General features: G+C 36.7%; 1 protein-coding gene across 4 annotated transcripts in view; it reads left to right on the forward strand.

The window, feature by feature from the left end:
• The window catches only part of EAF2 (ELL associated factor 2), a 57,779-nt gene that overhangs the window by 16,419 nt on the left and 16,204 nt on the right, over positions 1 to 25,156 (forward strand). For 2 of the 4 annotated variants that reach the window (XM_024578140.3, XM_053918421.1), the window contains 2 exons: positions 3,719 to 3,855; positions 5,798 to 5,943. In XM_024578140.3, the coding sequence (XP_024433908.1) occupies positions 3,719 to 3,855; positions 5,798 to 5,943 (283 nt within the window). Of the gene's footprint in view, positions 1 to 3,718; positions 3,856 to 4,665; positions 4,685 to 5,797; positions 5,944 to 25,156 lie in introns of those variants that run through there. The other 2 variants (XM_053918423.1, XM_045185816.2) reach the window with 2 other exon arrangements.

Genomic DNA, 25,156 nt, shown 5'->3' on the forward strand with positions numbered 1-25,156 from the left:
TTAACATAGAAAGAAAATACTGTATACTCTTATTTTGAAAGAGAGTTGAAGTTGCCTAGGTGAAAGAAAGAGGGAAGGACATTTTAGGCAGAGAGAAGAAAATACGGGCTAAGATAAAGCAAGAAAAGAATCTGTTACATTTGAAGAACTACATATAAGCCACTGTGGCTAGGTGAGAAAGGTGAGGACATAGTGGGGTTAGAAAGGTATTTAGGAATCAGATAATAAAGGACTCTTGGGTAATGTATAAGTGTTTGAACTTTATCCTGTAACTCTTAGACAGCTAGAATGAAAGAGAATTGGTAAAATTACCACCTGTCATTTCAAAATGTTGAATTTTGAAAGTAATAGACTTACTTGACTATTATAATTTGTCATTGGTGCAGTCCAACTATGGCATATTTTTAGTGCTGACTATCTTGTAGGGGACTTTTGTGGGCCTCATTGAAATGGCCCACTGGAAACTTCCAACTACAATTCCTATTATGCAGAAAAGGCATCTCTAATAATTGCTTATGACTTTATCCCTCAAACCCTGGACCTGTGAGAGTTCTGTATGTCTGGTGGGCTATTATGCCACTATATGACCCTCCTGAGCAGAGCGGGATGAACCAACTCCGATTCCTTTCATTAAGTTTACTTAGCTCATGTGGGGAAATAGCCTACCATATTCTGGGGACTTCAGCCTATTTTAATACCAGAATCTTATTTTAACAGCCTGTTACAGTTATATTTTTATTGAGAGAGAGAGAGAGTGAAACATCAATTTTGTTGTTCCACTTATTTGTGCACTCATTGGTCGATTCTTGTATGTGCTCTGGTTAGGGATTGAACCCACAAGCTTGACATATTGAGACGATGCTCTATCCAAATGAGCTACTGGCCAGGGCTTATATTTTTAAATGGATTATATCTTTTATCATTATATAATCAACACTTTTTATCCTGTTTTGGTGACATTAAACTTAAATACCACCTTGTCTAATATTAACATTGCCACCTTTGCTTTCTGTTCACCCTTTCATGGAATCTTAGTGTCTCTTTTATTTAGCTGACATTTTGTTTTAATTATATCTTTTGTTAACAGAATATTGTTTCATTTTTAAACCCACTTTGACACATTCTATTTTTATTAGGAGAATTATATCCACATTTTTTTAAGTTGACATACTTGATTTTTATTTCTATTATTTTGTAGGAGGTTTATTGGTTATTTTACTTTATTTCCTTTTTGTTCTTTGTTCAGTTTTAGGCATCTCTTCTTTCTTGCTTTTTTCTTTTTTTCTCTCATGCTACTTTGGAAATACTATTGTACTAGTACTATTCCATTCTATTAGTGATTACTTTCCTTTCCTGGTATTTATAATTAGGCATGATCCCATTTGCCTGTCAGCGGATGGGAGAAACAAAACTGGAAGGAGAGTGTAGAGGAAGATAACAGTACTTTAGGTGAGACGCTGATTGGGTTCTAAGTTGGGTAACATCAGTAAACATGATAGGATATATTCAGTGGTTATTTAGAGGCAAGGATAGTTCATATGCTTAGGGGTTTCCTGGTACTTTAAATCTTTTATACCCTTTTCTTGAGGTATGAAATAAGATACTGGGCAAAAGTTAAAGTTAATAAAAGAATGATGCTCAATTTCATGAGAAAAAAGTTTAATTTTTAAAAACTTGTTCAAAGTGTAAAAAGCAGGTATAGAAATTATAGGAGTCTTATTTAACTTGTTAATTATGATAAAAAGTGTTCATATTGTTTGTTTTCAACATTCATTGAGTATTTGTGAAGGGTTTGGTGGCTTAGGTGGTAAGAGCAATAAAAAATATTTATGATCCAATCTTTATTCTTCAGTAACTTAGAGTACAATAAAGTATTGTAATTTTAAGATCTATTCTAAGTAATAATATAAATATATTTAAGAAGAATATATTGCATGAATCTCTTGTCAACTGTAATTTGGAGTCTTTGGGTTACTATTTTGGAGTATCATAGTCACTTGTTTTCGGCTAGGACATTTGAAGAATATGCTTATGCTCAGATAGGCCCAGTTTGTTTTGTCATGGCCGTGCTTCTTCACCAGTGCTTCACCCAAGGGCACCACATCTCACTCTTCTACTCCACTCCAAACATGTCCTCGTCAGTGTGCGATGCATGCTTGATTTTAGTCTTAGATATGAGGTGAAAAACCTTTTCTTTTGGTTTTACCATTTTTCTCTTCCTGCCTCTCAGAAGTCTCTAATCTACCTCCATTTATGATATCCTTATTCACCAAATTTATCTCATACTACTACTCCTTGTGGTCACATACTAAATCTCTAATGAAATTAAAATGACATATTAAAATATGATATACCTTTTAGTCTTTTTAGAAGTCACCCTTTTTTTAACCTGATCTGATATTACTGTTGTACTTGACAAAATTATTATAATCAGTACTTTAAAAATTTAATGCACTTTTATAAAGTTCAAGCAAATGTAACACTTTATTGTTTAGGGATACATAAATTGGAATAAAGTTTGAGAATGAGAAACATAAAATTCCTTCAGGATTGAGGAATGCAGACTATAGGATGGAGGAGAAACGTATGTAGATGTAGGTTGTCTATAATGATCTAGGTTTCCTTAACTTTATTAGGGAATAATATAATGAACTCCCATATGGTTTATCATCAAGCTTCAATAATTATTATTTTGCTATTTTTTACAAATTCTCCTACCACTTTTTTCCTAAAATAACTTAAAGCATTCCCCAATTTTATGCCATTTCATAAGTGCTAATGTATGCATGTCTAACAGACAAGGATGTTTTTTTAAACCTAAGTTACCATGCTCTTATCCCATGAAGCAGAATTAATTATAATGCCTGGTCCATACTCACATTCTCATGATGGTCTCAACAATGTTTTTCCCCTAGGAACCCAAATAAGATTCCTATAATATTTTGACATTATGTTCTTTAAGTCTCTTTTATTCTGAAAAAGTCCCTTCCCCTTTATATTCTATGAGTTTGTTAGAGAAAACTGGTTATTTGTCTTAGAGAATATACTCATGTTCTTGGTTCAAATTACTTGTGTCTGGTATTATTTATTTTGCCCCTTTATTCCCCATATTTCCTATAAACTGGTGGTTTATTTAAAGGCTCGATGAGAGTCAGATTCTTTGTGGGTTTTTTTTGTTTTTGTTTGTTTTTAGCAAGAATACTTCATAGGTGATGCTGCATACTTTCTTTTTTTATCATATCATGAAGCATATAATGTCTGGTTGTCCCACTTTTAATGATGCTAAAATTAATCTGTGGGTTTAGTGTAACAAGTATTCCTTGATCCATTCATTTTCCTTAATCTGCATAGGGGAGCACCACTCTAAGAAAATACTTAAAAAGCTAAACGTATGAAGAAGAGGGATAGGAAATATAATTTAGGGCTTCTACTACCTTATCTGTAAAATATATTGGTTGTATTAGAATAGAATCCCAATTGCCAGTTGTAGACAAATGAAACAAATCTTTACTGTCTGAGGGAAAGTACTTCCTCTATGCCCTTTCCTCAAGGATAGCAGCTTTAAGATCTAGCCTCTCTTGATCTCTGACTTTTCACTAAATTTAGGTTGTTAGGTGACTTGAAGTATAACATAGATTGAGAAACACAGATCTCAAAGTCCCTCCCAACTGAACTAATATGATAAATTTTAAGTAATGATAATTAACTTTTTAAACAGGGATCAACTCCGCCAGTAACTGTTTTCAAAGGTTCAAAGAAACCTTACTTAAAAGAATGCATTTTGATAATTAACCATGATACTGGAGAATGTCGACTAGAAAAACTCAGTAGCAACATCACTGTAAAAAAAACAAGGTATGTGGTTAACAAAAATTATTTTATCAGCACGTAAATTGCTAAGGAAATGTCAGTGAAAAAAATTATTTGATTAAGTCACATTATTATATAAGGGTTATTGCTGTGTGGTACAAAAATGTTTTAACCTTTTTCCAAGTTTAAATTTGGTGGAAAACCTTAGCCAAAAGTTTCTAGGATTTTTCTTTTTGATATATAAAAGCTTGTTTTGTTCTGAATATTTTCTATGCATGTATATACATATACCTTAGTTATTGTAGATGCTTATATAGAACTGAACTGAAAAGAGCCGTTATATAGTCTTCAGCATAATTTCATCTTGATTAGTAAAAACTTATTGAAACCTAGAAAATATGTAAAGTAAGTTCTCTATATAAGTATTGAAACTTCTGCATTTTTAAATTGGATTAATATTATTTTATTAGAAAGGTCAATAAGAGAATATAGCCATCTCATATCCTTTTTTGGAACCAGGTGGGTGCCTTAATTACCATGTAATATAAGGGACTTGTTCTAAAAGTCATGCAAATAGTATAGACGAAAATTGCTCTAGGAATTAAAGAAAGGGAAAAGTTATGGTTGGTTGGAGCATTCAGGGAGCCCTTATTGATACAACTTGAGAGAAGGTTAGAATTAGGACTTTTTCCACCCCAAACATATTTGATAAGATTTACCTTTAGTGCTTATAAAAATGAGTTTTCATATCAAATTTCAGATTAGGAAGTAGCCTGGGAAGCTATTTTTCATTACCCTCTCCCTCCAGGTGATTTTTATTGGTAGGAAAGTTTGAAGACAACTGATTTAATGAGGATGTAAGCAAGGTTTGAAGGTAGGTATATATATCTGACTTATTTGGGGCCAATGAATAAGACCTGTGTGAATAGAGTAGAGATTTGTCTCTGTGCCTGCATATAAGTAAGTATTGGAAAGTGAGGAGTGTGGTTGATAGTGGCTTAGAAGTAAGGTCATAAAGGTGGGTTGAAGCTAATGCCTTCAATATTAACTATGAACTTAGGACATTGTCTTAAGGGCTCCATTGACAGTATTAAAATATTTTTAACTAGGGAGTAAATTTTTTTAATTAAAAATATTTTTGTTTCGAACCACTAATTAACCAAACTGAGTATAATGAAACTATAGTGCCAGCAAAAATGCATAAACCACAGTTTTGAGAAAAGGAATGAAGAGAAAAGTGAGGTGCTAAATACTTTGTTAAGGATGAACTGACAGGATGTGGTGACTGGAAATAGGAGAGGCAGAAATCAAGCATAATTGTATTATATAGCCTTAAAAGAATTGAAAGAAAGTAAATCAATCTGCTTTAGTAATGTGCCTTAATGTTATGAATGAAAAATGTGAAAGTGATTTAATTTTGCAGAAATGATAATTTTATAATTTAGGGAATACATTTGTACCTACTATACACTAAGGCATATTTTATTTTAGGCATTTGTATATGTTGTTTTTTTTTTTATCCTTACCCAAGGACATTTTTCATTGCTTTTTGAGACAGGGGAAAGGAGGGGGGCCGGGGGCGGGGAGAGAGAGAGATACTGATGTGAGAGAGAAACATCAATTGGTTGCCTTCTCCTTTGAGCCCTGACCAGGAATCAAACCTGCAACCTTTCGGTGGTATGGGACAACACTCCAACCAACTGAGCCAGGGCCATTTGTGTAGGTTTTATGTCTTTAATTTTGAGCAGTAATTTTGTTTTTATTCACATTTGTACCCCTTAATGGAAGTGTGTATATGCCATGCATAAGTAGCAGGAATCCATAAACATTTGTTAAATAATGGATTAAATTAATGTTTTAATTCTTGAATACCATTTAAAGATGTCTAGGGAAAGGAATAAGTGGTTAATTTTAGTAACTTTGTAAGTTGAAATTGTTATTACATTGCCATTGTAACTGTTTTGACCTTTGATGTTTTTAATTGCAGGGTTGAAGGAAGCAGTAAAATGCAGTCTCGTGTAGAGCATCAGCAGCAACAAATGCGGAATTTAACAAGGACCCCCAATCTTGTAAAACATTCTCCATCCGAAGATAAGATGTCCCCAACATCTTCAATGGATGATATTGAAAGAGGTAAAATCTAGGTATATATAATGTTCCTTTATAAGGAATGATTAAAAATAAGTAAAAACTTTCATTTTAATTAACAAGGGAACTAACTATAAAGTTTTATTGAGAGCAAAGTATTTATTTTATTATTATGGGTTTTCTTGCAGGGAGAAGAGCGTAGTTTATGATTTAGGGTATTGTGTAATTATGTATCTATATAAGAGAATTCTTATATTCTTATTCAGGGGGAAAGTATTTAGATGTATATAACTGGAGTTTTCTTCTTTTTGACAGTTGTGATGATTGAAATTCAGTTCTTCACAGCATCTCCTTTCGAAGTTCTTTATTCATAGCCAGACTGTAGATGTCTAAGATGTCACCAAAACAGTAGTGAAGTGAGGAGATAATAGTAAACCGAAGCAGCAAGCAAGTTCTTCTGAATTGCTGCTCACTTCTCAGCAGGAAGGTGTTTCTAGGGAGGCACAGTCCTTTTGAAAGTAAGGAAATTTAATTCTCCATTTTTTTTTCTTAGCTGTAGTTCAGGTGTTAGTGTTATAGTTAATTGTGGTAGAAGTAAGACCCTGTTCACCAAAATATATTTGCTTCTACACTTTTCCTTCATAACTTACATAGTCCTATTCCACTTGCTCCCTTCTAGGCCCAGTAGAGTATTAGTTCCCTAATATATGTGTTCCCTTTACTAGCGGTAAGGAAGATAAAGCTCAGAACCCTTATTGTTAAAAGGAATCTTGAATTTTATTTTATCACATCTGCTTCCAAAATGGATTTTAATCATGGTATCATTAATATACACATATACAGTAAAATACTGGAAAAGAAGAACATGGTATTAAAGGGAAAGAGGAAGCAAATTTGTTAGTTAATAAAACATGAAATTTAGATCTGAGTTCCCTAGTCACTAAGGCAAAAATGAAGACCTAAGCAGCCTATTTTGTATTATCTAAGAGACAGGTTCCAAAGAATTAGACTCTTTTCTGCTAATAAATTCTAAAAGTAGTTCATCATATGGAACCTGTTCTAGGGAATATTAAATAATACAGTATTTTCAACAATAATTTCAAGAATACAGAAGTTCCTCTATGTGTCAGTTTTTTAGCAGAAACTGTAATAAAAACAGTGTATTGAAGCATTGTATCATAGAGGATAAGTTAACATTATCCAAGCATAAGATCTAACTTTGTATGAGAATTTCCACTGAGATGTTTGTGTACCCTGTCCCTTTGACAGTCTTCTTTTAAATATTTTCTTGACCCTTCTCTGCCAGTGTCTCCTCCTGTGGTTGAATCATGTTTTCAGATACATATCTAGATGTCTGAAACTTGTATCAGTGTTTCTGTGGTTTAACATTTACCTTTACATCTTTGAGCTATCTGGAATTTTACTCTAAGGAATAAGAATCCAAACTTCCATCCACCCCAACAGTCACAATAAATAGTATTGATAGAGAATCAATAAATATGGTATTGATAGAGTATATATCAATATCATTCATCGAATAAGACATCATTTCTTTCCCAGATATGAAAAGCCAGTTTTATCACATGCAGAATTTCTATATGGACTTAAGTCTGTCTCACAACATAAAATATACAATGGTCAATAAAAACATAGTGAGGCAAAAGAAGGTTTACAGTATTGAGTGTGCAAAACAGTCTATTCTTATTATTTATCAATTACTGTATTATTTTTCACATGAACAACTGTAAATCTACTGTTGCTGTACCCTGTATATAAGAAATTCATCAAACTCACTGTTGGTTTAAAATACAATTTTAAGATTAAGAGAGAGTTTTTCATTTATGAGGTTGGCAATAGCTAAAACATTTGTTAACATCCAGCAATTGTAATAACAAAAGGGGGCAAAGAGGGGAAAAAAGGGGGACATCTGTAATAGTGTGAATGATAAAAATAAAGTTAAAAAAGTAAAAAAATAATTAAATAAACATTGATAATGTTCCAATACAAAAAAAGGAACATAAAAGGAAGCAAGTATATACGTACATTTTTTTTAAGAAATTCTTTTTTTAATTTTAAGGTTTTATTTATTTATTTTTAAAGAGAGAGGAAGGGAGGGAGCCAGAGAGGGAGAGAAATATCAATGTATGGTTGCCTCTCACATGGCGCCCACTGGGGGGACCTGGCCCACAACCCAGACATGTGCCCTGACTGGGAATTGAACCGATGACCCTTTGGTTCACAGTCCATGCTCAATCACTCAGCTATACCAGCCAGGGCTATTCATACATTTTTTAAAGATTTTATTTATTTAAAAAAATTTTTTAAACTATTTATTCTGTTTACAGTTGTCCCAGTTTTTTTACCTTTTGTCCCCTCCACTCAGCCTATGTCACTCCCTGAGTCAGTCTCCATTCCATTGTCCATGTCCATGGGTCATTCATGTATGTTCTTTCACTAATCCCTTCCTCTTCCCTCCACCATTCCCCTGCTCATACCAGTCCTCACACCTCCCTTCTTACAGCTGTCAGTCTGTTCATGTTTCCATGTCTCTGGTTCTGTTTTTCTCATTAATTTACTTTACTTATTAGATTCCAGTTATAAGTGAAACCATATGATGTTTGTCTTTCACTGACTGGCTTATTTCACTTAGCATAATAGTCTCCAGTTCCATCCAAGCTGTTGCAAAAGTTAGGAATTTTCTTTTATATTGTATTCCATTGTGTAAGTGTACCACAGGTTTTTTTTAAAAATATATTTATTGATTATGCTATTGCAGTTGTCCCAGTTCCCCGCCCCCACTCCACTCCATCCTGCCCACCCCCTCCCTCCCACATTCCCCCCCTATAGTTCATGTCCATAGGTCATACTTATAAGTTCTTTGGCTTCTACATTTCCTACACTATTCTTACCCTCCCCCTGTCTATTTTCCACCTATCATCTATGCTACTTATTCTCTGTACCTTTCCCCCCTCTCTCCCCCTCCCACTCCCCTATTGACAACCCTCCATGTGATCTCCATCTCTATGGTTCTATTCCTGTTCTAGTTGTTTGCCTAGTTTGCTCTTGTTTTTGTTTTAGGTGTGGTCGTTAATAACTGTGAGTCTGCTGTCATTTTTACTGTTCCTATTTTTGATCTTCTTTTTATTAGGTAAGTCCCTTTAACATTTCATATAATAAGGGCTTGGTGATGATGAACTTCTTTAACTTGACCTTATCTGAGGAGCACTTTATCTTCCCTTCCATTTTAATGATAGCTTTGCTGGATACAGTAATCTTGGATGTAGGTCCTTGCGTTTCATCTTGGGTAATGTAATTATGATGTGCCTTGGTGTGTTCCTCCTTGAATCCAGCTTCTTTGGGACTCTCTGAGCTTCCTGGACTTTCTGGAAGTCTGTTTCTTTTGCCAGATTAGGGAAGTTCTCCTTCAATAAGTTTTCAATTTTTTGTTCTTCCTCTTCTCCTTCTGGCACCCCTATAGTTCGGATATTGGAACGTTTCAAGGTGTCCTGGAGGTTCCTAAGCCTCTCCTCATTTTTCGTAATTCTTGTGTCTTCATTCTTTTCTGGTTGGATGTTTCTTTCTTCCTTCTGGCCCATACCGTTGATTTGAGTCCCGGTTTCCTTCACATCACTATTGGTTCCGTGTACGTTTTCCTTTGTTTCTCATAGCATAGGCTTCATTTTTTCATCTGGTTTTCAAACAGATTCAACCAATTCCTGTGCATGTTGATAACCAGTGTTTTGAACTGTGCATCTGATAGGTTGGCTATCTCTTCCTCGCTTAGTTGTATTTTTTCTGGAGCTTTGAAGTGTTCTGTCATTTGGGCCATTTTTGTGTGTGTGTGTGTGTGTGTGTGTGTGTGTGTGTGTGTGTGTGTGTCTTGGTACGTCTGTTACTTTAAGGGGCGGAGCCTAGGTGTTCCCCGGGGCGGGGTAACACTGGTCACTGCGCTGTGACGCTGTACGTGGGGGAGGGGCCGAGAGGGAGCAATGGCGCCCGCTCCACTCTCCACCGGGTTTCAGCCACTCCCTCCGCTTCCCACAATCAAATTGGGCCCCTCTGGTGCTGGTTCCTGAGTGGGTGGGCTTGTGCATGCCCTAGGCCCCTGTGGGTCTCTCCAACGACCTCTCCTGTGAGGCTGGGAGTCTCTCCTGCTGCCGCCCAACCCCCACGGGCATTTTCAATCAGAGGTTTGAGGCTTTGTTTCCCTGTGCTGGAGCCCTGGGTTATGCAGTCTGCTTCACTCCCTCCATTCGTCCAGGTTTATCTGTACGCGAGTGTGGGGCTGCCGTGCGCTACCCACGCTCTGCCTGCCCTGTTCTCTGCCACTGTGAGTCCAGCCCTATCGGTTTATCTGTATGCAAATGTGGGGCCGCAGGGTCTGCTAGTCGTCAGACTGCCTGCCCCGTTAGTCCCACACTCCACCAGTCTTGTTCCCGCCACGGTCACGGGAGTCCTCTCCGCCCAGGTGCCTGTCTCCGCCCCTCCTACCGGTCTGGATGAATGTTTATTTTTTATTTACTTGGTGTCGGACTTCCTTGCCATTCGACTTTCCATCAGTTCTGGTTGTGCATGGAGGCACAGTGTGTCCACCTATGCCGCCATCTCGGTTCTCCTCTAGAGTAATTTTTTGGTGGATACTATAGGTTTTTCTATGTACACTATCTTGTCATCTGCAAAAAATGATAGTTTTATATTCTCCTTTCCAATTTGGATGCTCTTTATATCTTTTTCTTGTCTAATCACTGTGGGTAGAACTTCCGGTACTATGTTGAGTAAGAGTGGTGAAAGTGGCACCCTGTCTTCTTCCTTATGTTAAGGGAAATGCTTTTCGTTTTTGCCCATTGAGTATGATGCTGACAGTTGGTTTCTCATGTATGGCCTTTATTATATTGAGGTATGCTCCCTCTCTTGCCACTTGGGTGATTGTTTTTATAATAAATCATTTCTGTATTTCATCAAATGCTTTTTTAGCATCTATCGATGTGCTCATGTGATTTTTCTTCTTCATTTTGTTTGTGATGTATTATGTTTATTGATTTGCAAGTATCGTACCATCCTTGCATCCCTGGGATAAATCCCAATTGATTGTGGTGTATGATTTTTTTTGTTGTTTTTTTAATTGTATTCTATTATAGTTGTCCCAATTTTTCCCCTTTGCCCTCCTCTGCCCCTCTGCCCTCCTCCCCAGCTCACCCCACTGCTCCCACCGTCAATCTGCACATCGCTGTCCATGTCGATGGGTCATTCATACAGGTTCTTTGACTAATCTTTTCCCCTTCTTTCCACCATTATCCCCTTCCCCACTCTCCTCTGGTCACTGTATGATCTTTTTAATGTATTTCTGGATCCAATTGCCAATATTTTGTTGAGGATTTTAGCATCTATGTTATCAGAGATACTGGCCTGTAGTTTTCTTCGTTGTGTCTTTACCTGGTTTTGGAATTAGGATAATACTGGCTGTGTAAAAAGGGTGTGGGAGTCTTTCCTCTTACTGAATTTTTGCAATAGTTTGAGAAGGATAGTTCTTTGAATGTTTGGTAAAACTTTCCTGTGAATCCATTTCGTCCAGAAATTTTGTATACTAGGAGTTTTTTGAGTTTTTTATTACTGCCTCAATTTCACTAGTTGTTATTTGTTCAGGCTTTCTGCTGCTTCTTGATTCAGCTTTGGAAGATTGTATGTTGCTAAAAATGTATCCATTTTGCCCAGGTTGTTCAATTTCTTGGCATGTAGTTGTTCATAATATTTTCTTATAATCCTTTGTATTTCTTTGGTGTCGTTTGTTCTCCTCTTTCATTTCTGATTTTCTTTATTTGAGTCCTCTCTCTCTCTTTCTTGATGAGTCTGGTTAAAGGCTTGTTGATTTTGTTTATCTTTTCAAAGAATCAGCTCCTGAATTCGTTGACCCTTGGGATTGTTTTATAGTGTCTATGTCATTTAATTCTCTTCTGATCTTGATTATTGCCTTCCTTCTGTTTGCTCTGGGCTTTGTTTGTTGTTGTTCCTCTAGTTCTTGTAGAGGTAGGGTTAGGTTGTTTATTTGAAATTTTTCTATCTTCTTTAGGTAGACGCGTATTGCTCTGGACTTCCCTGTCAGGACTGCCTTCACTGTGTCCCATAGATTTTGGGTTGTTGTGTATTCATTTTCATTTGTTTCCAGATATTTTTTTATTTCTTTCTTGATCTCATTGTTAACCCATTCATTATTTAATAACATGTTATTTAATCTCCATGTATTTGAATGTTTTTGAGATTTTTACTTAAGGTTGGTTTCTATTTTCAAGCCAATTGTTATGCTTGATGTGATTTCAATTTTCTTTAATTTGTTAAGGTTTTTTTTGTGTTCTACCGTATGGTCTGTCTTTGAAAATGATCCATGTGCGTTTGAAAATAATGTATACTTTGCTTCTTTGGGGCAAAATGTTCTATAAATGTCAATTAGGTCCATTTGATCTAGAGTGTTGTTCAGTGCCACAATATCCTTGTTTCTTTGGAAGATCGATCCATTGTTGACAATGAGGTATTAAAATCCTTTATGATGACTGTATTGCTGTCAATCTCTTTCCTAAAGTCCTCCAAGGTTTTCCTTATACTCTATTTAGGTGCTTCTGTGGTGCTTCTGTGTTGGGCGCATATATGTTTACCAGAGTTATATCCTCTTGTTGGACTGCTCCCTTAAGTATTATGTAGTGACCTTCTTTGTCTCTTGTTAATGGCCTTTGTTTTGAAGTCTATTTTGTCTGATGTAAGTATTGCTACCCCAGCTTTATTTTTATGTCCATTTGCTTGGAATATTTTTTCCATCCCTTCACTTTCAGCCTGGGTAGATCTTTTGTTCTGAGGTGGGTCTCTTATAGACAACATTATGCAGGTCGTGATTTCTAATCCATTCAGCTACCCTATGTCTTTTGACTGGACCATTTAATTCATTTACATTTAAGGTTATTAATGATAGGTACTCATTCATTGTCATTTCTCCCTTTTTACCTGTGTACCCTGCCCCCCCCCACATCCCCCCCCCCCGTTCTTCTTCTTAAAGCAGTTCCTTTAGCATCTCATACATTGCTGGTTTGGTGGAGATGTACTTGTTTGGCTTTTTTTTTTTTTTTTGTCTGGAAAGCTTTTTATTTCACCTTCCATTTTAAATAAGAGCCAGTGCCTTCTGGCTTGTAGTGTTTCTGTTGAAAAGTCAGCTGATAGCCTTATTGGAGCTCCCTTGTATATTACTAGCTATTTCTCCCTTGCTGCCTTTAAGATTCTCTCTTCATGTTTAAATGTTGCCATTTTAACTGTGATGTGTCTTGGAGTTGGCTTCTTTGGGTTCTTCTTGATTGGGACCCTCTGTTCTTCCTGACCTTGTATGGCTTTTTCCCTTACCAGGTTAGGGAAGTTTTCTGTCATTAATTTTTCAAACAGGTTTCTATCCCTTGCTCCTTTTCTTCTCCTTCTGATATCCCTATGGTCTGAATGTTGTTACATTTCATGTTGTCCTGAAGCTCCCTTAAACAATTCTCATTCTTTATGAGTCTTTTTCATTTTGTTGCTCTTACTGGGTATTGTTTCCTACCTTGTCTTCCAACTCACTGATTCGGTCCTCTGTTTCATCTAGCCTGTTTCTAATTACTTCTAGTGTATTCTTTATTTCAGATATTGTATTTTTAATTTCCACCTGGTTCTTATTCATATCCTTTTGAATATGTCCTTTTCCACGCTGATGTAGTTCCCACTAAGTTATTTTAGCATCTATAAATTTCCTTTTAGTTCTCACTGAGTTGCTTGAGCATCTTTATAACCATTACTTTGAATTCCGTGTCTGACAAATTGCTTGCTTCAATTTCATTTAGCTCTTTTTATACGGATTCCTCATTTCCTTGTGACTGGGGGTTGTTTCTTTGTCTCCCCATATTAGGTGACTCTTTATTTATTTCTGAATATTAAATTGATCTACTTTGACTCCCTGTCTTTCTGGGGTGGACTTTTGTGGTAGGAGCCCTGTGGGACTCAGTGATACAGTCTCCTTGATCTCCTGAGGTGGATGCTGTAGGGATGCCCTTTAGGCAGGTTATGTGGGCTCTGATGTTGTAATTGGGTTTTGGTTGTTGGTGACTCATTTGTTGGGTTCTCCCCTCCAGCTTGCTGACTGAGAGTCACAGCCCCCAGCACGTCTTATATGCTGTTGTACAGGTGCTCGCAGAATAAGACAGAACAACCCAGAAAACAAAACCCGCACCAACAAAAATAACCCCCAATTGCAACAGCAATATAAACATTAAATGAGCAAAGATTAATAAAGATGGAAAAAAATAAAATGTTATATGAAAGAATATGATATGAGTAAAGGAAGGAAAAATGATTTTGAGAGGGTAGAGGGAGGAGAGATAATAAGTTTAAGGATTAGAAGCAAGGAGAAGAAATGGAGAAAAAAATAAAACATAAATTAAAAAAGGGAAGGAAGAAGGCAAAATGGAGTAAGAAAAGGGAAGAGTATAATATGAGGTTTGAAATTTAAAAAAACAGTGAGACAATAGGAACAAAATTGTAGAAAAACAACAACAGTAGCAATATCAATGACAAATGAGCAGATTGATAAAGGTGGAAAGAGAATGAGAATATTATAAGAAACAGAAAAAAGAAGGCTGTGTCTACAGGAAAGAAAAATGATTTTGAGAGGATAGAGAAAAAATAAGAGTAAGGAATAGATACCACACTAGGAGAGGGGAAAAAACAAAATTTCAAATGAAAATAAGAAAGGGCAGGAGGAAGGCAAAATGGAGTAAGACAGGGGAAGAGTAAACTATGAGATTTGAAAATAAAATAGTGAACAAATAGGAATAAAATTGATGAAAAACAACAACCACAATATCAATGACAAATGAGTAAAGATTAATAAAGGTGGAAAGGCAATAATAATATAAGAAAGGGAAAAAGAATGTGAGATGACTAAAGGAAAGAAAAATCATTTTGAGATGATAGAAGGAGGAGAAATAGTAAGAGTAAGGAATAGAAACAAGGCACAGAAAGGGAGAAAATAAAACGTAAAACAAGAATAAGAATGGGAAGGAAGAAGGCAAAATGGAGTAAGGCAAAGGAAGAGTATTTGAAATAAAAATAAAATTATAAAGTGAAATAATAGGAATAAAATTGAAAAAAGAAACACATTAAAGAGCTATGCAAGACAAAAATAATGCAAATCCTGAAAAAGAACAAGGTGGAATTTGTCTCAGCAGAGTTTGGTGTTTACCTGATGTCTTCTCCTTCTGGATCTGACTCTAGTAGTGTCAGATGGTGTCCCCATCTAGCTCTAGGCAGCCTGTTTAAGACTGCAAGCACTCCACAGTCTGCGGCTGTCTTTTTCAGGCATGGATGCATTTGGGCTGGTCCTCACTACTCTGCCCTGTTGGCTTTTTATCAGCAGAAGGTCAGGGGTGGGCCATCTAACATCCAGCAGCACTGTAGGTACCACCTCCACCTGCCTCTGGAGGGGACTTCTGGTGGGACCAGGAGGGTAGGATCCCTGGATATCTCCCTTGGGAGGTGCTGTTCAGTCAGGAGGTGCTGTTCTGTTTTCAGGGAAGATTGTGGGTGTGTTTTTCCCACCCCTGCACTACTTATCTTAGTCTGACCAAGATTATTTCCAGTTATGTATGGTTTCTGATGAGTTAGCTGTCCATTTCATGTGAGGGACCAATGTATGTAAGAAGGTCAGTGCATTCCTACTTGGTGCTGATGGCAGTTATATGTAAGGGCTGAGACTGGGCAGGGTCCTGAATTTCCCTTGTTTTGCTAATTTCTGCACTCTCAGCCCAGCAGGTTTCAGTGAAATAAGGCCCAAGGAACCAGCGTGTCTTGTCATGGCTGAGAATAGTTTGGAAAGGCCCCCTTGGTGTTCTCTATTTTTCCCCTGTGGATATGCACCCAACAGGCCTAACTGTTCTGCAGAGCTTCTCCACTGGATGTGGTGTTTGCAGTCCTGCAGGAGGGTGTGCTCTTTCTCTGCCCAGAGGCTTTTACTCTGCCGGTCATGGGGGGTCTTCCTGGCTGCAACAAATCTCAGGCACTCAACTCTTGCCTGTCTCCCAGCCCTCTGCCCTCACAGGAGACACAGTTCTGAACTCTCTGTTCTGCCCCTGGCTTGCTAGCCACACTGGGTGGTAGCCCAGCAATCCCTTTGGTGTACCACTTTCTAAATGCCCTGCCCAGCTGGATTCAGTGGGAACGAACTGCGCTTTCAATCGGTCTTTGCTGACAGAGCAGCTGTGCACAAGGTCCCTGCCTGGCCACACCTCAGCTTTCCTGTTAAAACAACTCTGTGTGGCACCCACACTGCAATACTGAGTCACTGCCCTTTTCTCTGCACAAGCCACCTCCCCCAAAAAGCAGAAAGTCTCTCTCGGTCACGGCTGGTTGCAGCCTGCCGATGCCTCTAAGTGACCCAGGTGCAACCCCTCATATTTTTAGGAGATAGGGTCCTTCCTTCTCTGGCACTCTCCTGGTTGTTGCTGCAGGTATGGACATGCTGCTTGCTCTGTGTGTGTGTGTGTGTGTAGCCTAGATCTCCCAGACTCCATATATTCTCCCAAGTCACTCCTGACTAGGGCCCCCTGCCCTGGTAGAGGAGGGAGCTGCAATGCTGCAATTTCTGCCTGATCTCTCCGCTGCTACAGGCACCACACACAGGGTATTTCCCCTTCAATTTATACAATCTTACCAGATGGTGTGAAGCTACTTCTGTACTCCTTGGCTTCAAAACTCGATCATATCAGCTAAGATTCTGTTGGTTGTTCAGGTTACTTGTCAGAAGATCAGCCAAAATTCCAAGTTGGACTCAGCCTACTTGACCGCTATCTTCTAATCTCCTCCAAAAAATAAGTTTTCATTTACTAAGTTGAAGCTTTAGGACACAGGTGGCAAACACAAGGCCCACAGGCCTAATCTGGCCCTCTGCCTTGTTTTATGCGCCCAGCACCTTGTTTCTACCTGGCGGCAGGGCCGAGATCTCGCTTAATTGTTACGGAGTAGTTACATTTATACAGTCCTAAAATTACATCTGGCCCTTTGAAGGCAACCTTGAGGCTGATGTGGCCCCCGGTGAAAATGAGTTTGACACCCCTGCTTTAGGAGGACTAGATAGAGTTGAATCAAGAAAAATGACTTAATTTAAAATGTACTAACACAGCTGGAATTGGAGGGTGGGCTGCAATCACAGACATCTATATCCCGGCTGCCCCAGGTATGGTCTGTGGATTAGTAGCACCAGCATCAACTGGTACTTATTTATTTTGAGAGAGAGGGGAAGGGAGGGAGAAAGAGAGGGAGAGAAACATCAATGTGAGAGAGAAACATTGATTGATTGCCTCTTGTACACACCCTGACGGGGGACTGAATCTGCAATCTAGGGATGTACTCTGACCAGGAATCAGACCAGCGACCTTCAGCTTTGCGAGACGATGCCCAACCAGCTAAGCCACATACATCAGTTAGGGCTGTTCATACATTTTATAAGAAATTATAAATTGGCCCATATTTATTTCTCATAGAGGAATTTTTTTCTGCAAGGCACTTGAAACAGTGTCTAGTACATAGAAAGTACTATATGAAGGTTTATAATTATCATTTTAATTTGCTAATAACTATTAAAATAAAAATATGCATATCCCTTACCTAGAAATTTTAGAAATTTCTCCTATAGTAAAACTTGTACAGATAGCTACACTAGATGTATGCATAGATATATCTGTGTCAGTCATATAAGAATGTTTCATTAAGCATTTTTCATACTAAGGAAAAAAATGGAAAAAATCCCGTGCATAAAGAGAGATTATAATACTATACATCAATTTTTTAAATTTATTGGGATGGTACTGGTTAACAAAATAATATAGGTTTCAGCTGCACAATTCTACAACACATCATCTGTACACTGTATTGTGTGTTGACCACCCCAAGTCAAGTCTCTGTCCATCACCATTTATCCCCCCATGTCCTCCTTCACCTCCCTTCACCCTCTCATCCAAATTCCCCCACCCCCGACAGTTGTCAGCTTGCTCTCTATTTGTGAGTCTGTCTCTATTTTGCTGTTTAGTTCATTTTGTTCATTAGATTCCACATATAAGTGAAATCATACAGTGCTTGTCTTTCTCTGATTGGCTCATTTCACTAGCATAATAATCTCCAGGTCCATCCATGCTGTTGCAAAGGGTAAGATTCCCTCCTTTATTACAGCCAAGTAGTATTCCATTGTGTAAATGTACCACAGCTTTTTTATCCACTCATCTGGATACTTGGACTGCTTCCAGCTATCCAGATGAGTATAGCCAAGTATCCAAATCTTGGCTATTATAAATAACACTGCAGTGAACATAGAGATACATATAGCCTTTCAAATTAGCTACATATCAATTTTTTTAAAAAGATCACATTTTAGTAACAGAAGGTTATCCACATGTATAATTAAGCAAAAAAAAATGTTTACATATAATATATGTGTGTCTGAATCATTTTTGAAAACAAAATTTGTATAAGTTTGTAGATGCATAGAAGAACTTGGAAGAATCATACTAAAATGTAAGCATTATTTTTGTGGGTTTAGATTATAGGAACCTTTCATTTTTTATGTACAGATTATTTTGATTTTTACAATTAACTTGTTATTTTTTAGACAATGATTATTTATTTAGTAGATAATATAATGTTGAAGAATAATTTTAACATAAAACCATTTCATCTCACCATGCTAATGTAAATGTCAGTTTCTACCTGCATTGTAAAATGTTTACATTTTGTTTTTCTAAATACTATATGCCAAATCTTCCAATACGTTATCTCAACTAACCTTTACACTTTTTCTTAATAAATATTTTTAACATATAGAAAATACAGATAATAATATAATAGATCATATACCTACAGCTTAGATTTAACATTTTACCACTTTGGCTTTAGGTTTTAAAAAAAATTACAGAAGTCTCTTTCCTTTCTAACACATTCTTTTCTTTTTCTATCTGTGCACATATCTGAATGTACTCTAAAGGATTTATATACTTTTCTATTTCTTGAAAGTTTGTGTATGTTAGCTTTTTCTTATTCTTGATAGTTTGGGTAAATTTTTTTAATGACTTTAGGTTTACTCAGGTTTCTTATTTCTGTATTCAATTTTAGTGATTCATATTTGTCTTGAAACTTATCCATTTAATTCACATTTTCAAATTGCTGGCATAATTTATCCATATATAATCCTATAATATTCATAGTTATGGTCCTTTTTTATTCCTAACACTGATTATTTGTGCCCTCTTACTGGCCATTATTGCAAGAATTTGATATATTTCATTGTTCTTCAAAGAGCCAGGTTTTGGTCTTAGTGAGATATAGTATTAGTATATGTGCTGACTAAGAATGACATCTTCGGAGTCAGATTATTTGGATTTATTTATTTTTTTCTTTGTTTATTTTGTGGGGGATATTGGATTTACTATTTTTTTTTACATTTTTTTTATTGCTGTTCAATTACAGTTGTCTGCATTTTCTCCCCTCCCCCCCACCCCACCCCAAACAAACCCACCTCCCTCCCCCACCTCCACCCTCCCTCTTGGTTTTGTCCATGTGTCCTTTATTTGGATTTAAATCTTAGCTCTATCACCTAATGGCTGTGTGGCCTAGGGGAAATTGCTTAACTAACCTCTTCTTTCTATATATGCCCATAAGATTGGTAAAGTCGATGAAATGGACCAATTCCTTAAAGGGCACAAAAAGTTCATGCAAGAAGAACCAGATAACCTGAATATTCCTAAATCTTCTAAAGATATTGAGTTGTATTTAATACCTTTCCCCTACCCCAACAAACACAAATCTCCAGCCACACAGATGGTAGAGAATTCTATCAGTCACTTGAGGAAGAAATGATATCAATTTGATGCAAAATCTTCTGTATAATTAAAAAGGAAGTAATATTTTCCAACTCATTCCTCAAGATCAGAATTACTGCTACCAAAACATTATAAGACATAAGAAAAAAAAGCCACAAACAGATATCCCTTATGAACACAGATGCAAAAATTTTAAACAAAATTTTAGCAAGTTGAATTTAACAATATATAACAGTGGTTCTCAATTAGGGATGATTTTGTCCCCTAGGGGGGCATCTGGCAATGTCTGCAGGCATTTTTGTTGTCACAACTGGGGGGCAGTGTTGCTACTGGCATCTAATGGATAGAAGCTAAGGATGCTGTTAAACATCCTACAATGCACAGAACAGCACCAAAAACTCACAACCCTGAATGACAGTATTGCTGAGGTTGGGAAATGCTAATATATTTAAGAGTATATCATGACCAAGTGGTATTTTCCCAGGAGTACAGACTTCAAAAAGTCAGCCAATATTCACCATATTAAAAACTAAAAAATAAAAGCCATCTCAAAACACTAGAAAGAACATTTGACAAATTTCGGGTTTTTCTTTTTTTAAATATTTTGTTTAATTACAGTTGACATGCAATATTATATTAGTTTCAGATGTGCAATATAGTGATTAGACATTTATATAACTTCCAAAATGATCACTCCAATAAGTCTAGTAATAATCTATCACCATATATAGTTATTAGAATATTACTGACTATATTCCCTATACTGTACTTTATATCTGACTTCAAAAGTCATTCTAGTCCTGGCTGGTGTACCGCAGTGGATTGAGCGTGGGCCTGGAAACCAAAGGGACACCAGTTTGATTCTCAGTCAGGGCACATGCCTGGGTTGTGGGCTAGGTTCCCAGTTTGTGGCACATGAGAGGCTACCACACATTGATGTTTCTCTCCCACTCTTTCTCCTTCCCTTCTCCTCTCTCTAAAAATAAATAAATAAAAAATTTTAAAAAAATTGTATGTTCTACAAAAAAAAGTCTTTAAAAGACAGAAAAAATCTTTGTTGATTTTAAAAATCTTTCAGCAAAATAGAAATAGCAGGGAATTTAATCTAATGAAGGTCATGCAGGGAAAGCCTACAGCTGAAATCACAAGTAATTGTAAGAGACTAAATGTTTTCCCTCTAATATCAGAAATAAGAGAAGATTCTTCACTCTCACCACCTCTATTCATTGTATTTAGAGGGTCTAGTAAGTCAAGCAAAAGAAATCAGTGGTGCCCAGATTGGAAAAGAAAAGGTAAAACTCATTATTCACAGATGACATGATTTTCTATGTAGAAAATATGATAGTACCCATAAAAAAGCTACTAGAATAGTGAGTTTAGCAAGGTTAAAGAATACAGGGCACTATACAAAAATCAGTTGTATTTCTATGTACTAGCAATGAGTAATTAGAAATTAAAATTATGAAAACAAGGACATTTATAACAGCTTTCAAAAATTAAATAATTATAGATAGATCTGACAAAATATATGAAGGACCTGTATACTGAAAAATATAAAACATTGTTGAGAGAAATGGAGTAAGTAAATGGAGAGAGATACTGTGTTTATGTATCAAAAGAATCAATATTCATTTTTTTAAAGATTTTATTTATTTATTTTTAGACAGAGCGGAAGGGAGGGAAAAAGAGAGGGAGAGAAACAGCAATGTGCATTTGTCTCTTGCCTGTTCACTATTGGGGGCCTGGCCTGCAACCCAGGCATGTGCCCTGCCTGGGAATCAAACCAGTGACCCTTTGGTTTGCAGCCCGATGCTCAATCCACTGAGCCACACCAGCCAGGGCAGAATCAATAGTCTTAAGATGCAAGTTGATCTGTGGATTCAATACAATTCCAGTCAAAATTGCAACAGACTTTTTAAGAAATTGAGAAGCAGTGGCTTTGAAACTTATGTTGCCATTTGAACCAAAGTCCACAAAAGTAGACAAGAATCTGCATGCTAAACCTACAGGGTGACTGCCTATGAAAATAAAAAAAATAATAATAAATAGGATACAGAGTTTAAAGCAATTATCATAAACACGATTTTTAAAATAAGTATAAATTCTCTTGAAACAAATGAATAAATAGAAAGCGGCAGCCAAGTAATAGAAATTATAAACAAAAATCAAGTATGACTTACAGACCTGGCAAATACAATAACAATAATAACAACAAAAAACTAAGGTGACAAGAGATCCAACATTGTATCAACATCATCTTGGAGGAGAGGGAGAGTGGTTCTAAAAGAGTATTTCAAGAAATAATTCCTGAAAACATCCCAAGTGAGATAAAAGATATAAACCCACAGATTCAAAAAGCATACATGAACAAATCTCATGTATGATCAACTCAAATCCATGCCAAGATACATCATAATAAAATTGAAAGCTACCCCTGTCCAGATAGCTCAGTTGCTTAGAGTGTTGTCCCAATACACCTAAGTTGAGGTTCGATCCCAAAGCACATAAAAGAATCAACTAATTGATGCATAAATAGGTTGAATAGCAAATTTCTTCCCCCCTGTCTCTTTTCCCCTCTCTCTCTCTCTCAAATCAATAAATAAAATGGAAAGCAAACTTTGAAAGGAAGAGAAATGACACATTACCTATAAAAAAGTGCTGTTTATTCTATATCTGTGAAATATGTCATGGGTACTCTAATAGGGATTGCATTGAATCTATAAATGGCTTTGGGTAGAGTATGGCCATTTTGATAATGTTAATTCTTCCAATCCATGAGCATGGTACACGCTTCCATTTGTTTGTGTCTTCCTTAATTTCTTTCTTCAGTGTTGTGTAGTTTTCCGAGTACAGGTCTTTTACCTCCTCGGTTAGGTTGATTCCTAGGTACTTTATTTTTCTTGTTTCTATATCAAATGGGATTTTTTTCCTGATTTCTGTTTCTGCAGTTTCGTTGTTGGTATACAGGAATGCCTTTGATTTCTGAGTATTGACTTTGCATCCAGCTGTTTTGCCAAATTCATTTATTAGGTCAAGTAGTTTTTTGGTGGAGTCTATAGGATTTTCCATGTACACTATCATGTCATCTGCAAACAGTGACAGTAACATTTCAGAAATTTATATGGAACCATAAACAACCCCGAATAGCTGCAGCAATTTTGAGAAAGAAGAATAAAGCAGGAAGGATCACAATACCTGATATCAAACTGTATTACAAGGCCACTGTAATCAAAACAGCCTGGTACGGGCATAAAAACAGGCACATAGACCAATGGAACAGAACAGAGAGCCCAGAAATAAACCCACATCTTCACGGTCAATTAATATTTGACAGAGGAGGCAGGAGCATAAAATGGAGCAAAATCAGCCTCTTCAACAGATGGTGTTGGGAGATCTGGACAGCTACGTGCAAAAAAATGAAACTCGATCACCAACTTATGCCATACACAAAAATAAACTCAAGATGGATAAAAGATTAAATATAAGTTGTAACACTATGAAAGTCCTAGAGGGAAACATTGGCAGGAAAAATCTCAGACATTCCACACAGCAACATCCTCACTGACACATCCCCTAAAGCAAGGGACATAAAGGAAAGAATAAACAAATGGGACCTCATCAAAATAAAGAGCTTCTGCATGGCTAAAGAAAACAGCACTAAAATACAAAGAGAACCAACAGTATGGGAAAACATATTTGCCAATGAAACCTCAGACAAGGTTCTGGTCTCCAAAATATATAAAGAACTCACACGACTGCACTCCAGGAAGACAAACAACCCAATTAAAAAATGGGCAAAGGACTTGAACAGACACTTCTCCAAGGAAGACATACAGAGGGCCCAGAGACATATGAAAAGATGCTGAGCATCACTAGCCATCAGAGAGATGCAAATTAAAACCACAATGACATACCACCTCACACCAGTGAGAGTGGCCAACATAAACAAATCCACAAACAAATGTTGGAGAGGATGCGGAGAAAAGGGAACCCTAGTGCACTGTTGGTGGGAATGCAGACTGGTGAGGCCACTGTGGAAAATAGTATGGAATTTCCTCAGAAAACTAAAAATGGAACTGCCCTTTGACCCAGCAATTCCACTGCTGGGATTATACCCTAAGAACCCTGAAACATCAATCCAAAAGAACCTATGCACCCCAGTGTTCATAGCAGCACAATTTACAATAGCCAAGTACTGGAAGCAACCTAAGTGCCCATCAGCAAATGAGTGGATTCAAAAACTATGGTACATTTACACAATGGAATTCTACGCAGCAGAGAGAAAGAAGGAGCTTATACCCTTTGCAACAGCATGGATGGAACTGGAGAGCATTATGCGAAGTGAAATAAGCCAGATGGTGAGGGACAAATACCATATGATCTCACCTTTAAGTAGAACATAATAAATAGAAGAAAAAAGCAAACAAAATATAACCAGAGACATTGAAGTTAAGAACAATCTAACAATTGGCAGGGGGGAGTGGGGAGGGGACAGTGAGGAGAGGGGATTACAGGAACTACTATAAAGGACACATGGACCAAATCAAGGGGGAGGGTAGGGTGGGGGAGGGAGGTGGGTTCAGCTGGGGTGGGGTGGAGGGATGGGGAGAAAAGGCACACAACTGTAATTGAATAACAATAAAAAATTTTTTAAACAGTGCTGTTTAAATGACCACACATTTCTCATCTGAAACTATAGAGACCAGAAGGAGGTGGCACAGTATTGTTTAAGTGCTAAAAGAAATGGCAACCATGAATTCAATATGAGGTGAAATGACTCTTAGGAAGGGAAAATAGCCTTTCTCAGAAAAGAGAACTAAGAGAATTTGTTACTACCAGACTACCCTTAAATATTGGCTGAAGAGAGTTATTTAACAAAAGAAATTATAAAAGGGAATCGGGATGGGAGAAAGAATAACAGAAAGAGGAGAAATAAAAATACAAACACAAAAGATTATGGATTTTTTGTGACTTATCTAAATTATATGTGATGATTAAAACAAAAATGGTAACACATTTTGATACTCCAAATAATATTTAGAAGTGGAGAACATAAAGGAATCTAAGTGAAAGTGAGGTTTCTACACCTTCCTTGAAATGGTAAAGTATTGGTAAGTCATATATACAAATATTTTGAAATACTCAAAACAGCCACTAGGAAAAACATACAAAGTGATACTTTGAAAAACACCATAAATAAAGATGGAATTCTAAAGTGGTTCAAGTAACCCACAGAAAGGCAAGAAAAGAGAAACAGAGTAATGAATACAGAGGAAAAAAACAGAAAACATAACAAAGTTATACATGTAAGGTCTAACATATCATTAATTACCTTAAATATAAATGGTTTAATAAACCAACTAAAATACAGAAATTTATAGAAGATAGAA

The sequence above is a fragment of the Desmodus rotundus genome, chromosome 2, assembly GCF_022682495.2.
Source record: "Desmodus rotundus isolate HL8 chromosome 2, HLdesRot8A.1, whole genome shotgun sequence".
Taxonomy (NCBI): Eukaryota; Metazoa; Chordata; class Mammalia; order Chiroptera; family Phyllostomidae; genus Desmodus; species Desmodus rotundus.